The sequence below is a fragment of the Vidua macroura genome, chromosome 8, assembly GCF_024509145.1.
Source record: "Vidua macroura isolate BioBank_ID:100142 chromosome 8, ASM2450914v1, whole genome shotgun sequence".
Classification (NCBI taxonomy): Eukaryota; Metazoa; Chordata; class Aves; order Passeriformes; family Viduidae; genus Vidua; species Vidua macroura.
The window spans coordinates 11,599,641-11,617,931 of record NC_071578.1 but is presented as its reverse complement, the minus strand read 5'-3'; the positions used below and the strand labels follow the sequence as shown (position 1 = coordinate 11,617,931).

General features: G+C 41.4%; 1 protein-coding gene across 1 annotated transcript in view; it reads left to right on the top strand.

The window, feature by feature from the left end:
• The window catches only part of SORCS3 (sortilin related VPS10 domain containing receptor 3), a 265,016-nt gene that overhangs the window by 77,941 nt on the left and 168,784 nt on the right, over positions 1 to 18,291 (top strand). Inside the window, exon 2 of the mRNA XM_053983733.1 lies at positions 7,772 to 7,839. Within this exon, the coding sequence (XP_053839708.1) occupies positions 7,772 to 7,839 (68 nt within the window). The remainder of the gene's footprint in view (positions 1 to 7,771; positions 7,840 to 18,291) is intronic.

The following is an 18,291-nucleotide window of genomic DNA, read 5'->3' as shown; positions in this document are numbered from 1 at the left end:
CGAAAGAGCCTGTGGCTGACTTGCAGCCACTCTACAGCTGGGGCTGTGAATACCCTCCCTTTGGTTGATAATTGGAATGTCTGCCTTGGGAGGAGGAAAATCAGACTTCTTTTCCCACATTGTTGTAAAACATTATAGTCCAATTCCTTTTCTGAGTCCTGGAGTCATTAGTCATTGCCTTGCTGGTGGGGTTATTCAGCTGCAGTCACTGCCACGGCAAGGATTTGTATTTGCGAGGCATCTGAACATATCCTAAATTACAGTTCCTGCACAAAAACGCCTAAAACTAAAAGCATGAAAGACCCTGTCAGATTCAATTAAAAACACTTTCCAGATTTGTGAGAGGCCAGTAAGGTAAATCCATGACTCTGGAAGAGGTGTCTCTCTCAGTGTTGATGCTGATGGGTGCTGTGTCTTTGACAGACTGGGCTTGCCCTTGAATTGCCAAGGCATCCAAGAGAACCAGCACACAAAATTCCTGCCCTGCTTTTGCTCATGAAGGCACAGGAGGAGAGAGTTGGGTTTTCCAGATATAGCTCTTTCTGCAAGGCATGGTAGTGGTTTTAGTTCTGCGGTTTTTGTTGTTGTTGTTGTTTTATTTTTTGTGGTTTTTTTTTTTAATCATCAGATTCTGTTCATTCAGTGCAAGTCCTGTAAATGAGAATTTTGAACTGCTGCTTACATCTGGAAGGTGCTTTTTTGAAAATAATGTGATCTGTCTCCAGCTGTGCCAGTGGGAAGACCTTTGCTCTGGCTCCAGCCCATTGTGGTGCCTGATTTATATTGAAAGGAAAGAGGGCAGGGGACAGAAGGAGCATGCTGTGGCAGTTTTCCCACTGGAAAGTGATAAGCAACACAGGCAAAGAGGGATTAAAGGTGAATATCCTCCTTTTAGTTACTGGTTCTTGTTTTGAGGACAAATTTGACAGTCTCAGCTGTTTGGAGATCACAAGTTCACTGGAACGTGTTTTGCTTCTGTGTGTGATCTTGGGATTTGTCTCTTTCAATTTCAGAGGGCTCTTTTGTCTGCACTGCCTGAAGCCACCCACAGATCATTTTTGTCTCTCCAGAGATTAAAAAAAGAAAAAAAAGTAGGAAAAAGTCCTTTGCTGCAAGTTAAATTGGCAAAGCTTTACTCTTACACAAGTGCTACTCTGATTTCCAGGGGCAAGATTTCGCCTGTGTTTGTTGTCAGTACCTCTGCTGTTTTCTTATTGTCAAAAGACAATATTCTTATTTCTTAGGATGAGCTATTCATTAATTCCTATTATCTGGAAATAAGTTTTCTTCAGCTATGCTCACCAGACTGGGGAAAAAAGGGGAGATTGGTATTTAAGGTGTATGTGTTCCTTTATAGCTAATCATTCTCTTACTCTGGGTGAACTCAGATTGGTGTTTTATCTTCCAGATGATGCCTCTTACCTCAAATTATGGAATTCTTTCAGCTATGCTGAATTCCTCGATGGAGACTCTTTTTCAGAATAAAGTAGCCTTTGATTTTTCATATGTATTCACAAAGTGGGTTGAACCAAACTCTTAAAAGTTGATTTGGAGTCTTCTTTCTGAGTGTTCCCATGTAGAGAAACACTTAAAATTTCACTTAACCTCTCTTTGCCTCCTCATCAGTAAAACAAAGATGCCGTTATGTGCCTTGTTTCATAGTGGTGATGCTTCCAGAATCTGTGAAGACCTGTGGAATTTAAATTCCTCTCCTGGGAGCATTGTAATAGTTCTATATGCTTCTCACAACTGGAGATGGCACTCTTGGGTATTGTTGGCAACTGCACTCAGACCTCCAGTGGAAATGAGGTTGGTGATGTTGCATAGTGTGATCACTCACATGCACACATATATTTTTGAGGCTGTATTTGTGTGAAGAGATTTTGATAAGACCGGGATTATGCAGTGATTGTTTTTGAGAATCATGCTACCTTGACCTAGGAAAACACTTGTACTGGAATAATTTTCCTCAGAGCAGCCTGTGTCATGCTGTGTTCTGAATTCCAGGTTAAAGCAGTGCTGATAGCACATCAGAGTTTTAGGTGTAGCTGCACAGAGCCTCGTAGTGTCAGGTTTTCTCACTCTGCCCACTGAAGGAGGAGGTCAGAAAGGTGTTGTGTTCCATACAACACCATCCTCAGCAGCAGTAACTGTGTTCTAAGGCTGATTTTGCATTGGTCCGCTGGGGAGGACAGTCAGTGACTGCCCTTATATCACTTGTTTGTTTGTTTGTTTATAGTTTCTTCCCTTTCCTTGACTAATGACAATCAGGAATGAAAAGTTTTTTTAACTTTTGCTTTTCTGTTTTTCCCCTCCATCAACCTGGGGTAGGACAGAGTCAGTGTCTGGGTTTGTGCTTAGTTCCTGCTTGGGGTCAGCCTACTACACACTTAATCACAAATATAGTTTGAGCATGTAAATGGTCCTTTCCCCATCTTTTGAGTGTTTGTTTGGGAAAAATTAGACTGATATTGGTGGCTTTTGACAGAATTAGGTTTGAGTGAAGAGATTGCATGAAAGAGTGCCTTAGAAATTCATGATTGTGAATGTGCATGTCCATGTGCTTGCCAATCAGTCCATCTTTAGTTAATAATCTTGTGCCTTGAAAACCACCCACCACCACCACAAAAAAGAAACCCAAACCAAACAAACAAAACCCCAAAAAGATCCCAAATAAGAAAACATCAGGGACCTACATAGATCAGTGCTGCTGGTGTTTAAGTCCCAGAGCAGTTTAAGCCAATTCTTCTTTGGCTGTGAGCATTTTTACAGACACTGGTTCCCAGTATCCTGTGGTTGCTCACATTTGAAATTTACTTCTTGGGTGCTGTTGCTCTCATATGGGTTGGGGAATGGCAGATGGAGATTTCAGACAAGCTTTCTGTGGTTGGCTTGGAGGGTAGAAAATGTTGCAAACATCATGGAAATATGTCTGTGGGCAGGAGACAGAGACCCCCAGCATGCCAGAACAAGTAAGTGGAGAGCTCTCATTTTTCACATGTAAATTTGTCTGCCCTCTTTCTGCTGTACTCTGGGCTGCCTAGTGCTCGTCCCTGTACTCTTTATTAATTACACTTGGCAAATATGTGCACAGGGCTACTGATGAGTTGTGTTAATCCCTGTGCTGATACAGCAGGATCACAGAGAAATCTCCTGAAGTGAATCAGAGCTGGCCTTTCAGATGTCTGTCTGATATCTACTTGGGCTGCTGTGCTCTTCCCTCTCGTGACCCTAATATCAATGTCCTTACACAGGAGTGCAGGGTCTCCACACAGCCTTTGGTGTGGTGCTTTTCATTTGTTCTGAAGTTCATTGTCAACCTGCTGAAGGAACTGCAGTGCCTTTGCACTCTTAATTTGTGGGAAACAGGCATTATATATTCCACTCTGGGGTATATGCAAAGCACTTTGCCAGTTTAGAATTGGCAAGATCAGGAGCTGGGTTTAATGAACTGAAGTAATTTTCCTTCGTAGTAAAATTTTATTGGCATGGAAGATTGTTACACCACCAAACACTCTGAAAAGCTTCTGAGTACTTTTGTGATTTGTGGGCTTGGAGATTCCTGATAATTGCCTGAACAATAGAGATCCCTTCAGGGATGTGCTTTTGAGATGGAATGAAATGTGGGCTAATGTTCCTGGTTGTATTTTTTCTGCTTTCATGCCAGCCAAGTTGTGTTAAGACTCAAGGCTGCTGAATTGGACAGTTTTGGACACTTACTGGCCTTATTTTATAAAAGTGGTCCATCATATTAAATCTGGATTTAGTGGTTTAGTATGATGTAGAGCGTTGTGTCAGGATTCCTCAGCGCCAGAGGCTCTTAATCTGTACTGACATATAGACCATTGAAGGTAAATGATTGACAGGTGTTGGCATTTTTTATATAAACCTTAAAGCAGGGTATTTAGTAGACAGTGAAAACAACTCCAACCTATATGCAATGTGGAGCTGCATGTGTGAAAAATAAAGCACAGAAGAAAATTCTTGTAGAACTGGAACATCACTTCTTTCCAAAGAAAATATATTTTTTCTGATTATCCTTTCTCCATTCCCATTTCTGTCTACAAAACCAAAACAATTTGTTAAGTTATTCAGGTCATTAAGTTTTGTGTAAGCTCAGCTTGAAATTGCATTTTCTGGAGGGATTATATTGCCTTAAGGGAGATGTAATTCAGCCTCCTTATTTCCACATTCTGTCCTGCAGACTCTTTCCCTTTTTTTCATTCTCAACCAGCTGAGCTGCTTGGTGTCCCAAGGGACACCTGCCCTGGGGTGTCCTGGGAAGCACAGTGTAGTGTGTGGAGCCTATCCTGCAGGAGATGAGGAAATTTCATATCTGAGCTGTATTTCCTGAAGTGAGAAGTATGATCCCATAGCAAAATGCAGTTTACATTGAGCTGACTTGGAATTAATTTTGGAAAGATTGGTTTGATGAATAGAAACAGTTTAATTTGGCACTATAAACGTGTTTTCTTTATTTTGATTAAATAATACCTAAGTGTAAGTTTTCACTGTTTCTGATTTTCTTGGAATTTAATAATTTTTTCTTTTCCCCAGAGCAAAATGTTTTAATTTATATTGCAAAGTGGGCATTTTCTATGGGGTGGCAATTCCTTCTCTCAGTTGAGGGGGAGAAAATGTTTTTGTTTTGAAATAGTGCCTTAATTGTAAAATCTCCAGTTTTCAGTAGAATTCAGCTTTCAAAATGAGACCCATAAAGATTTTCATGCAAAATTACACTGGAATGGGAAAAAAAAAAGGTAATTTGTTAGTGTTCACAAAAACAAACTGAGCTTCTTCAACTGCAAAGCAGAAATTGGAATCAAATTTCTCAGCCTGAGTCAAGGAGGGTTTTTCCCTTTTTAAGTTTTCTTTATCCTGTCAGAATTCAGTTCTGGAAAATGTGTCCAATTTTCCTTCTATTTTGTTCCATCCTTTTTCAACTAAAGCATTCAAAAAACAAGATGTCAGAAATTCTGGTACTTTCCCACATCTGCCCCTGCCTCATGTTTCTTGTTAGCATGGCTGGTGCAGCCTGCTGGTGCCTCAGAATATCCTCTTGGAAGGGTTTGATGTTTTCTCTGCAGAGCTGTGTCAAACACAGCCCATGGGAACAGCTCAGCATCCAGCTCTGCCTCTCAGGCTCTTGTCTGTGTCTTGACCCCATGGTGTTCCCTGAGCAGCTGAGTTTGCTCTGTGGTCTCGCAAGGCAGTGTGTAGGAGGAAGGTGCTTTTGCAACTTTTCTTGGGAAGGTTGTGTGCTCATATTCTCAGATCCTCTCTGATTTTCAGACTCCCAAACCATTGCAAGAGTTGCCTTTATTGAATCTGGGGTGTTTTTCCTCAAAAGTAAGTGGGAGCAGAGTGGAAGCTGCCTGGGTTAGTGGTGTGGGAATGTTGCCTGTCCTGGGCTCATGTGGTGAGTGATTTTTAGGGACAGGTTGCTGTAGGTGTTACCACTGCCTCAGGAAATTCCTGCTATTTCCTGGGACCGTGTGTAAGATGCTGCTCAAGGGATGCTTGTGCTTTCCATGCATCACCAAGTAGAGGTGGATGTTAGTACGTCATTCCGGGCAAAAATCCAGAAAAGTCATCCTTGAACAACATGCTTTTACTATGAATTTATACCCAGGAGCTCAGTAGCATCCAGCCCACTTCCATAAAGCTGCTGTTATCCTGGGATTTGCAGGGTGGTAATACAGAAGTGACGTCTTCAAAAATATAGGGCATAGGAGATCTGGGGAGAGACACACCAAGAGCTGGGAGAGTATGGATGCTGCCTTTAGTTGTAATTGCAGTTTAGGGTAGAAATAAGGTAGAATCTGTTGAAATTTGATCAAGACACAGAGATTTTATTTGCAATGTTTAGGAATGAATCCAGGATCCACTGAACTCAGCTGTCTTCAATGTGCTTAGACTTTGAAACTCAAAAACTTTGTGAAACCTCACCACCGTTGTGAGCAATATGAGGGGTGTAATTTCAGGCAGGGCAGGGCTTGTGCCATAGTGCATGGCTTCCTAGAGAGTCTTGAAAGGAGTGGTGGCTGAGTGCCTGTGGGATTATAGGGAACATCCTAAAAATGTCATTCTCACTGGGTTTAGCTGGGAGAAGGCTGCCCTGCTGGGTGTAAGGGGTGGAGGCACACAAACCATGCAGACCTTAATTGCTGCAGCTTGCAGCTGGCTCTTCCTCCTTTGTATGGGAAGGTGTATGCAGGGTTTAGGCTGCATTAAAAATGATGTTAGCCTTATTTCCCCATAGCACAGAGTTGGTTTCAGCTGACATGGACTTGCATATGCTGACTCAAATCTGCCTGGCAGGTTTCTTTTCACACCCTGCTGGAAGCAGCTTGGCTATTATCTTCCTAAAGGTCTCTGCATGGGGAAATAAAGAGTAAAATGCAATAGGGGATGGTAAATGTGAATCCAGGAGAGGGAGGAAAGCTCAGAGCATCTATTCTAAAGTCATTAAGATGGGCACTGACTGCACAGTCACGTACCAAGGTCCCTTACAGGTTTTTTCGTGATATTGTGCTGACAGTAAATGAGTGCTGCAGCAGCTGTGATATTGATTAATCCTTTGGCATTTTTCTGTAAAGCTTTAAACTTTGCTCTCTCTCACAGCTGGAGCAGATGTGAGGGAAACTGGCCTGTGCTTGAATCCAGCAAGGAGGAAATGATGCTGAAATGTTAAAATGATGCAAAACAAAAATGAAGAGACGCCCTGGAGCTCTTCCTTACGGCAGGTCCTGTAGAATCCAAGGGAGTGAACTGTATGACATTAGTAATGCTAAAAAGGCAAGGAGCAGATACTCAAATGCTCTTACCTTCCCTCTACTCCCTCTGCACAAGTTCCCATCCCATGTGAGCCTGGAGCTTGCACAGAGGCTCCCGAGCTATCAAAATGCATAACTGCCTTTCTGGAGAGAAGGGCATTGGGCTATGTAGCTTGTGGCTAGGAGAATTACATTTACCTGTGAAATCTGAGGTCACAGCACCAGGTAGATCAGAGGGAAAGTATACTCCTCTATATCCCCCATGTACTGCTTAACTCCCTCTCCCCCAACCTCAGTTTTGCAGGGGCATGACTCAGGAGAGGTTTCTCCAGAAAGTCAGTGATTCCTGGGGCCTCTGACTGTCCTTGAGCACTAAAGAGCCAAGTGAAGGTTTGTCTTGCTCAGTGCATAAGCAGAATGTTATGCTCTGTGTCCCTCTTACCACTGTGGGAAGGTGATGGCATGTAGGAATTCCCATGCTCTGGAGTCAGTGACAGCAGATGGAGAAAACAAAGCTGACTCTAGGCAAGATGGATTGTTTTGGTGGATGGAGATCTACATAAAAAAACTTGCCAGTTCGTTCTGTGGAGACTGAATAATTAATGATAGAATGTTGGGAGACAAAAGAAATTGACTGTAATTTTAGACTGAGCTATTGAATTAACAAGGGTGCATTTGATACCATCCCTGACTTTGAATAATCATAGTTGCAGAGGGGTCAGCTCACAAAGTCTGATTAATTCCTGGTGGCGTGTTTTACTTCAAATGCAAAACATTTTGGGATTAAAATAAGTGTTACTGGTTATACAATGCACTAAGCTAATGATTATCCATTTTATTTTTAAAACCTACTTTATCCTATAATACTGCAACTTTAATGGATAAATGCTCAGCTTTCTTTTAGGTGGTTTCATATGCCCTGTGTATTGTTACAAAATCTAACATCAACTTTTTTTTTTCTCCTCTTTTCCCTTTCTCACTCCCTCCCTCTCTAGGTGATTCTCATTCTGACAAAGCTCTACGACTTCAACCTGGGGAGTGTTACGGAGAGCTCACTGTGGAGGTACGTGGAACGTGGAAATCATGGAGGGCTGCACTGTGTCTGGGGGCTGACCTGGGCTGTGGGCATGGGGGAGTACCTGAGTTCTTCAGACGAGGAGCTGGGAAAGAATCTGAGACAAATGGAGCTGCTCTTTGGAAAAGGGATGCAAGATTAGGCCACATTCCTTTCATGAAGTGGGGTCTGCAAACAAGAGGGTTTCATCATGTAATGGCACTTCCCTGACACACAGAGGAGCTTGGTTTCCTTCTCACCTTTGAGTGTCCTTCCTCTCTCTGCTGTGAGGCTGGCAGTGAGAACAGGCTCTATAGATGGGTACACACTTGCTAGAACTGTGAGAAGGAATAAAACACAGTGTATGATATAATCTTAGCTGTTCCTAGCCTTGTTCCTCACCCCTGTGAGCTAAGAGGGTCATCTTGGCAGTGACTGTGTGTTGGGCTGTAAGGAGAGTAGCTGCTGGAGGAGCTGGAGATGCCACAGTGTCTTCTCCACTGTGGATGTACTTGGATGCTGCCACATAGCTGCCATGTTCCTAGTCTGGCATGGGAGATAGACTGTCCTGCCCTGGGGAAAGATGCTTCTGGACAGAGTGTGTGTTTGGAAGTCTGTTTGCATTTAAAATAAAGAAATAACTTAAAATCCCCTCAGTCCCCAGACTCAGCCCTATAGACACGTCAGTTCCTTGATATTTGAAATCAGCAAATTGCTTCATCCTGCCTGTGGAGTGATCCTGCCTTTAACAGAATTGCCATCAGGTGTTTTTTACCCTAGATACATTAAAAAAAAGAAGAAAAAAAAAGGCAGCCAGGGCTGGTGGGACCAGGTGCCTTGTTTCAGATTTACCTGGTGTATTACAGCTATTGTGAAACCTGCTCAAAGTGTAGCTGGTGGAACAGTCAGTGCATTGTAGCCATTGCTTGGGTGTGAGCCCTTCGTGGCAGATGGTCTCTTGCACTTTTTTCTTCACAGGTGATTTAAAAGCTCCTGTTTGGAGCAGGCTTTGGCCATTTGCTGAAGGTTTATTCCTGTAAATGTATTTAAGGGTTAATTATTCAGTAGAGCTCTTGAAACTTCTCAATTTGAACAGTACTTAAGAAGCCTAATTGCACTGCACCATGGTAATCTGCAAAGTATAAATAACCATGCAGCTAATAAGAGAGAACAGTCATTTCCACTTACCCTGGTACTTTTCAAGGTATTAATGCCTTAAAAAACTTTTGCCTCATTACGTAGCAAGTACAAAGGCACAGTAATTGTACTTTAAATGTAACTTACAAACAATCTGCCCTGCATAAATGATGTAACAAACAGGCAAACCTTGTCTTAATCCTGAGCTTGCAGCATCACCTGAGCTCTGCAGAAAGGTAATAGCAGCACCCCTTTTGGAGGCTTCCCAAAGTGATAGAAATGTAATTAATCATCAATACTATTGAAAGCATCCAGCACTTGGTCAGTTGGGAAAACTCACTGCTTTGTGGGAGTGTGTTTTGGAACACTTCTGCATCTGATCTCCAGTGAAATAGGGGCCAGTGGGGGCCCTGGAGATACAGAGAAGTTGAGAAATTAGAACTTCTTATGTTCTTTTCCTCAGGGTAAGAGCTAGTAGATCTCCTGGGCTCTAAACCTTATTTTCCACTTGGAAAATCTAGGAATAAGCCATGTTTTACTTGAAAGGGGAGTGTGGCATCTTGGAGAGCATCTATGAGTTTCTCTGCAAAGGACATTGTAGAAATGCAAATAGATACTAAGTGTAAGAAATAAGCCAGAGAAATTCTCCTTTTCTGGGGATTTCCTGTTCTATTTGCACATTCAGGCCCCTGAATCTTTCCATTATTTAAATTGGTGGTTTTCAATATTTCCTTTTTGTTTTTGAGACCCTGAAAATTTTAAAAGGAGGATTTGTCTTTGCAGAATGAATGTAAGCCTCCAGGCAAAAGGTTTGCTTTCTTTCTTTAGTTACTTTTTGTAGACTCTTTGAACCCCAATATGGATCACAAACTGAATGCAACTTCAACTATGTATCAAAAGATGATCTGTACATTTCCAAGGGGTTTGTTGTTTTTTTTTTTTTTTCCCGTGTTCTGGAAATACAGCTAATCCTTTCTGTTAGCCAGGAGTCCTGCCCATCTGAGCTGTGCTGCTGTGTGATATCTATCCTGACCACTTGGCAAATGCAGTTGCCTTCACAAGAGAGGAATGTGGCTTTTGTGGCAGAGAGCAATGAATTACACAGCAGAGGATGCTGAGATAGAGCAGAGTGCATTGCAATCTCCAAATATCATGTTGCATCAAAATCTCCCCCTCAGTTCCCCCTGGGTTTATGGCATGAGAGGTTTTTTTAATGGAAAACTGAATTGCCATATAAAAAGAATTTCTAATCACTGCATCTAAATACAAAAACAAGTAAATCAATAAGAAAACATCCTGAATGTAATTAAAAAAGGGAGTGAGAGCAACAGAGGAAGAGAGGAGAATTAGAAGTTACATTTGAAAACTGCTCCTATATCAGCCTGGTACAAGCTTAGACAGAGGAAATTCTAGTCAGCATTTGAATGCAGGAACACAGACATAGCTCTAATATCCAAATTCATGCTTCTTGGGCTCAAACAATCACAAAAAAGTTCTTCATTGCTACTGAAGCATCCAGCCTTGAAGCAGCCAGCTTCAAGGAAAAAACACACACCCACACCCCCCCCCCCCCCCTCTTGCTTGTGGATGCCACATCTCTTCTTCGTCACAGGAGATACCTGTCAGTTGTGGTTTAGATTTTTGTTTTTCCCACTGAGTTGAGTAGAGGTGATAATTTTCCTCCTATGAAAGGAAGCTACTTTATTGCTACTTTACTATACCTGTGATGGTGTGAGTAGCTCATGAATTTCTAGAGAGATGTCTTTTTCATAGGTCAACAAATATAACTGTAAAAATTATTTAAGCCTTCCTCAGTTCTCATTGCCTAGTGAATTATCTAACTGCGTAGTTAAGAATCCTGCCTGCTTTAAATAAAAAATTAATGAAGGGATGGCCATATGTTTTCTGTAGATTTTTTTTCACCCCACTAACACCTCTTCTCCATCCACAAAAGGAAAACAATTTTGCCTTTAAATATGTCAACTTATGTGGTTTTGATTTGAAGTGCTGTTGGAGCACCTCTAATTCCCAGATTGTCTGTAGGCCAGGATCTCTGTACCAAACTTCATTGTCCATGAGGAACTGTAAGCATACAGGAGTGATCTATATGAAATATGAATTCTCTTTAAAGAGTAGATGCCAGGCTCTTCACAGGAATTGTTTAAGCTATACAGTATTGAGATAGGGTTGTGGGAACATTCTGGATAAGTATTTAAAGTTGATATCATAATATTTAAAATGTTTTTAACTGCTTCAACCAGAGTGTATTGAGTAGTTTCTTTCTGCTGAGATAACTGGAATAAAAGGTTTTCCATTGTTGCCTGCTTTAGTACTCAGGAATGTATTAATTTATTTTATTTGTTTGGATTGCAGTAGCTAAAAAGACAGCTTCCCTCTCAAGGGAGCTCTCAATCTCAGGTGAAGACAGAGAGACAACGTGGTGATCCAGAAGACAGGAGAGGCACAAGTGAACAAGGAGCTATTTACGATCAATGCCACAGCCATGACTGCAACACATCAGCTAATTGGGCAGTGGGGAGCAGTTTAGATTTTCTTCCAAAGTGCAAGCACTTGTATGTGTCAGCTCAGAGTCCCTCCTACCATTTTACCCACCTCAGACAGGTCCACCGAAGTTCCCTTCCTCTGGCTGTTTTCCTGGCTAAATTATCTGATTGCACATAATGGTGGCCCATGCATTAACCCAAAATTGCGACTAGCTCTTTCTGTTTAAGGGGCTAAAATACTGATGAAGAAATATATATATATATATATATATATATATATATATATATATATATATATATTCTTTCTTGTTTATTAACCAAGAAATTGTCTCCATGGCAGCAGTCAAAAATCCCCAAGCATTTTTTTTACTCTTGTGGCTGCTGTGCCTAAAGAGTTTAGTCTGTTGTCTCAGTCTCTTTGTTGAGTTAGAAAAAAAAAATCAAACCTTTCAGCTTTTTAATAGAGGCAGCTGCAAAATGCAGCAGCTGCAGCCCTAGTTTGGAGCAGAGAGGAGTAAAACCCCCCAGCTTGGTTGCAGGCTGCCTCATGTCGTGCATTGCTGTTTCATTCAGTTCTGTTTGAGCTGCCAGAGGGCTTCATGTTGTTTCCTCCCACAGAATCTCCTCTTAAGCCTCCCACAGTGCCCAGAGACCCTCAGCATGTGGCAGTGTACCTCTAGCATTGCAAAAATGTCCCAGCTCACGCTGATTTCTATGTCTTAGGTTTGTGTGTTGCACATAGAGCTGGCTTCATAGGGCTGCTCTAGGTGGGAAAGGGTGAATGTGGTGTGAAGTGCCCTTTGGGAACTGAGGCTTAGTCTGGTTGCTCCAAATGTAGCAGCTCCTAAGACTGGTGAGTAAAGAAGTCAGGGATCAGGAGATTGAAAAAGCAAATTTCCATATCATCTTCTGTGAAACAAGCTAAACCTGAAATAGGTCAGGACAGAGCTTTCTTAAGAGTGTTTCTATCCCAGTATCAACACATTATTTAGACTGCATTATGAATGGCAAATTCTGGTTTGTGCCATAACCTCTTGTTTAGTACTGGTTTGGCTCCACTGGGCCATTGCAGTTTTCTGGAGTTTGCTGTATTGAAATGCACTCTCCATGACCAGCAGGTGACATCTCCTCTCAGTATTGTCAAATTTCATTACATTTATAATTTTCCACTTTTATTCTGATGACATGCATCTTCGATATGTGCTATTTTCTGGATGATTGTATTCAGGCGTAAAATTAATGGAGCTGATTTTCAAAGTAGTAATGCTTCCCATTATTGCATCTTCTTTGGCACTTTTTAATAATGCTGCAAAGTGCAGAAATCCTGTGCTGATGAGGAGAAGGGTTTCTTGCATCTGCAGTGAGCCATTATCAGGGCACTGAGGGACGGAGCCAGCTGTGCGTGCAAGCACCCTGATCTCTCTTGGATTTGAAAACCAGGGCAACCAAAAGTTTGGCATCTGTACTGTTGCTTTGGCTAGAATGTATAAATAACTTAGCTTAATGATGGTGAGTTTTTTGAGGCTATGAGAGCCAGCTATGAAAATCTTTCTGGTTGACAGCTGTTGGTTGCAGATTATATTTGCTGAAGAACCACGGGGATGGGGAACCACAGCAGATGACCACAGTGTGAGACAAGAGTTGTTCCTCAAGGCTCCCAGCTCCCTGAGTTGCAATCAGTGCACACCTTCAGCAAAATCGCAGAATGACACAGTTCTTAACCTCCAGTACTCTTGATGATTAGTTGTTTCCCCACAGTGGGTGGTTCAACCTGGCTGGCAGTCATAGATGCCATACATAGATGTCATCTTGGCATGGGAGCCACACTGGAACCCTTTGGGACATGCAGAGTAGCTGCATATTGGCCCACTCCTGAGCTAGCTGCTGCCAAATGAAGATGGTGGCCCTTAGTTTAACAGCGTGATCTAAAGAAATACTTAATTGTGGATGTCAGGAAATATACGGAAGGGATTGTTCAGATTTGCTTGGGCTGTGTGTAGCGGAATGGGATGGTTCATGGTAATTAAAAAAAAAAATATATATGAATTTAAGGAGTTGAACAGAATGAGCCACAGGTTTAGCCCTCTTCAAATGTGCCAGAGTCCCAGGTAGTGTCCAGAGCATACATTCTTTGCAGTTCAAACTAGAAGGAGATGCTGTCATTACAACAAAGGGATAGTGTGAGTTAAAACTATTTTAAATGTCTGTTTTGGCAACCAATAATAAAAATTATTAGGCTTATCTTAAATTCAGGGCCATGCTTTAGGATTAGGCAAAATCAGTAATGGTAATCAAGATAAGACTTCATTTTTTAATACTTTATTTTTTAAGTATAAGACTAACTTCTGTAGAGAGGTTTCATTTGTCTCCTTCCCAATGTTTCCCTAGCCCTGTTATATCCCACAGGATTTTCCAAAAGAAATAGTAATGTTCACACCTTTGCTTTCTGGTGATTCCTTGCTGTAATTGTGTTAATGTTGCCTCAGAGATGGTGGAGACCAAGGGGGCCACTGCAAAATCATGTGAAAAGTATTATCCCAGCAAATGAATCTAAAAGCCTTTGCATGTGTCTTGGGGTGGCGTGCGGATTGAAGTCCCACCTTTGCTTATTAAGATGTCTTAGTCCTCTTGTTTCAGGAAGCTCATTTGTCTTTTGTGAGCCAGCCTGCTGACTGGTCCATTTGTTGTGTCTCCTAATTGCTTCATTAGTGACCTCTCTGTGGGGGTGGGGAAGTCATCAGTCAGGGGGCCTTTTGGATTTATTAATTTTTTGTTTGCCAAGAAAGCTCTGAGACTAATTGCCAAGACTTCCCAGAAGATACTAGTTTACAAATTTTAATGACACTTTTGATTTATTTATGTGCTACCCCCTGCATCTGCTCATCCCTATTCCTTGGTGAAATTCCTACTGAATTGGAGAGAACGAATAAGAACAGAACTGCAGATTGTAACAGTGTTTCAGATAGTCTGCTGCTTTAAGAGTAAATGCCCATGCTTTATTTATATCTGTGAATCTCTGAAGACAGAGGTAAATCTTGGCTTTGACTGCGTTCTGCCCCAGAACCTCATTTTGGCGTTGCATGGTGGGAGCACAGGTGTTCACATTTTCATGTGCAGGTAACTCCTGTCCCACCTGTGCTACATCCCCACTCTGTCACACAGTCACACAGCTTTTGCAGCTTGAAAGTGGGGCTGAAGTTGTTGGTGTTCAAACACGTGGCTGTGAGGGGACTGGGCTGGTCACTGACAGTGGGTGCTGCAGATATGTTTGGGTGGGGAACGTGCACTTTGAATATACCTAGAGAGGTTATGGGTTTGTACATATGCGTTGATCTCATAGCTAAAACTGGGCTACTGGCATACTCCTTTTAGTTAGTAGACCTGGGAAGTTCTGGATACATCTTTTCTGGCTGAATACAGGGAAGCAAAAAGAAAAGGCGATTTATCAAATTCCTAATTTTTTGAGGAAACGTTCTTGGGATGAAAGTGGAATTCCAAACAAAATGTACAGAAAAAAAAAAAATGCTGTGTTTTGTTTTAATTTTCTATGATTCAGGTAAGAGCCCCAGCTATCTCTCTTGAATTATTTATATTGTACAAAGAGCTGCAACAGGAGAGACTGAGAATCTCTCCAGGGAGAGACTCATTCTAGTCTTATGTGTGGAAGATCCAAGATCAAGCCCTTGCTCTGAATAAGTATAAAGGGAAGTGCTTTTTTATTCCTCAAGTAATTACATTGTGTAACTCATTGCTACAGGATGCTGTGAGGCAGAAATAATAAAAGCATAAATGGATTTCAAAAGGGGACTCAATGAATTAATGGAGGATATTTCTGCTGGTGGCTGAATAATGTAGTAGTGTTTTATAACAATGAAGAAATAGACAAGTCGATAAGTTTTGGATCAGAGTTGCAAAAACATCTTTTTTGTTATCTATTTGTCAGCAATGAGCTAGTCATGCTTTAAGTATTCTAATGGAATTGCTGGGATGGTGCTGGAGATATATTCCACAGTATTTTAGTGGGTTTGGGATCTGGGGATCTCTAAGTCCAGAGAGCTGGATGACAGACCCTGTGAAGAAATCATGCTATCTTTTATCTCTTTCATGTATTTTCCCAATAATATTTTGTGCCAGATTAACAGGTAACACAAATATTTGCAATTTGGTGTGTCTACTGTGAACATCTTATTCAAACAAGGGATTTGAGCCTTCTGCATCACAGGTGGTATCTCCATCAGTTGGTGTCTCTTGGATGCTACCACATTTTGTAACTAAAGGTGTTTCATTGGCCTGGAAGTGCTCTTTGAAATTGTAGTTTGAAAAAAAACAAAAAAACCCAACCCGAAATCAAAGCAAACCAACCAAAAATATCTTTGGCATAATTTAATTTTAAGCTAGTCCTTTTAGGCACTCAGCTGGGTCAATGGACACTTAGACCTGTTCAGATCTCTAGTAATTCCATTCCAGAAAACTAGATAATAAAATAGGAAATTTAGGGAATTTAATGCCAAAAGATATTTCCATTTATAAGCATTAGGAGCTCAGTGTGAACTAATGAAATTTGTGGTGGAAAAAACCAAAGTATTCTAGGAAGCTGGAAGAATATGCTTCTCCCTGTGTTCTCAACTAATATATGCTATATTTATTATAGCTTTTCTGTCCTTATTGGTGAATTTCTTTGATTATGGCTCCTGAAGAAAGGAGACATCCTATCTCATCAGCAATTAATTTCAAGCTCTGGTCATATTCCCAGGCATTTAGTTCTGGGGCTGTGGTGGAGCAGGTCAGAGGAAGCTTTGCCAAGAGCAAATGTGCTTTTGAAGCCTCACTGTCCCTGTGAAGTCATCTTGTCAGGGTTGGCAAGTAAAGTGTGTTTGTATAGCTTTGCCTACTTGCTTAGAAGCAGCAAGGCAGCACTCAGGAGGGAGTCTGTAGCCAAGAACCTGCTGTTGCAGATCCTGAGGGTGTTGTGACTGTTGCTGCATCAGCAGAGGCGCACCTGTTAACAGGAATTGGCTACTCCATCGCTTCTTTTATCGTTTGGAGCAGCAATTCCATTGCTCTCGTTAAAGAGCTGCTCCTTTTGTTGAGTTACCTAATCTTACATTCTAATGAGATTTGGATGTCGACTGCAAAACTTTTTGCAGGAAGTCACACGTAAAGACGAATTTGTTTTGACCTTACTAATGTCTTTTTCTGATCACTCTTTGCTGTGCAGAGGAGTTTCGTTGGCAGAGATTAGTAGCGAATGCATTCAATGGGAATCTGTGCCAGTAGTAATGAAAACCACACATTAAATTTGCTTATAAATATGCAAATAGATAAGTGAAAAATAAAACTTTCTTAATAAATTACATTACAGTTTCCATACTAAGTTTTGTCTACTAGGATTGGGAAGGAGGTGACCAGAAAAGAGCATGTTAAAAATCTTACAATGTTATGTGGTATGGACAGGGTCTCGCTAAAGCCAGTAGGTAGAACATCTCTCATATGAGGAAAGGCTGAGAGAGCTCTTCAGTCTGGAGAAGGGAAGGCTGGAGTGGGACTGGTGGATTGCATCAATGTGTGCAAATTCCTCAAAGCAGGGGGAAAAGAAGATGGAGCCGTGCTCTTTTAAGTGTCTGCCCAGTGACAGGACAAGAGACAATGAGTACAAACTGAAACTCAGGATGTTCCCTCTGAATGTGATGGAAAACATTTTTTACTGTGTAAGTGACTGAACACTGGCTGAGGTTGTCCAAGGAGGTTGTGGTGTGCCCATCCTTGGACATACTCAAAAGCCATCTGGACTGATCCTGGGCAAATGTTTTCTAGGTGTCCTGCTTGAGCAGGAGGTTGGATCAGATGAGCTCCAAAGATTCCTTCCAACCTCAGCAATTCTTTTGTTCCAAGAAGAATAAAGAAGCATTGATCTAAGGTTCAGACCCAGTAGAAGAATGTGGTTCTTAGGACAATATGTAGTTAATCTGTGCATCTCCTTGCTGGAGCCTGTTTTTACCCATGTTTTAGGTGGATTCCTAGAATCAGACAGAAAATCTTTCAAGGATTGTGGTACATGCAAAGACTTCATGTGTGGCTCAGAAAGTTCCTTGGCCTCTGATCAGTCAGACAGAGATAGATACTGCCACGTACTCTCCAGGCAGTCTGGCCTGCATAAGGAGCCACCAGGTTCTTGCACAGAACAGTTTCTGTGTTGGTGCCACCTCGTGATTGCTGCAGTTCTGCAGGGCAGCACCCCTATCCACACTGAAGGTAGGCTTTGCATCGCCTTACAGGATTTCTCTTGAACCAAGCTGTTCTTTTCCTTTCTCTTCCCATCTCCTTCCTCCCTTGGCTTTTCTGTTCTTTCCAATTAGGCTTCAGATCAAGCCATAAATCTTGGATGCTTTGTACAGCAGCTTGTAGAATTTAGTACTTTAGTACTGTAACATGGTTGTGTCTGTTTATATTGATGTTTTATTATGTTGTGATTTTTTTTTTTTTTCCAAATGCACTGCCATTTTATAATGGCTATAAATAATCAGAAGTATGGATAAACATACTTCTTTATGTTTTAACAAAAAAAAAAACTTGCAAGAAATACTTCCATCTTTCTTTTAGTCTGGTCTTTCTCTCTCATTATGTCCATGGTAGATTCATTAGGCTTCTAATGAAGTTAAAAGTACCCGTGTGAAGTGGTCATTTCTCCAAATAATATTTACAATGGGCTACATTTCCCCAGCCTGGAAGGCAGCCTTTGATTTATTTACTTACTACTTGTACTTCATCTGTAAAATCTGTCAGACAGTTCTTTTACTATATGCCTGACCAAGTGAAAATG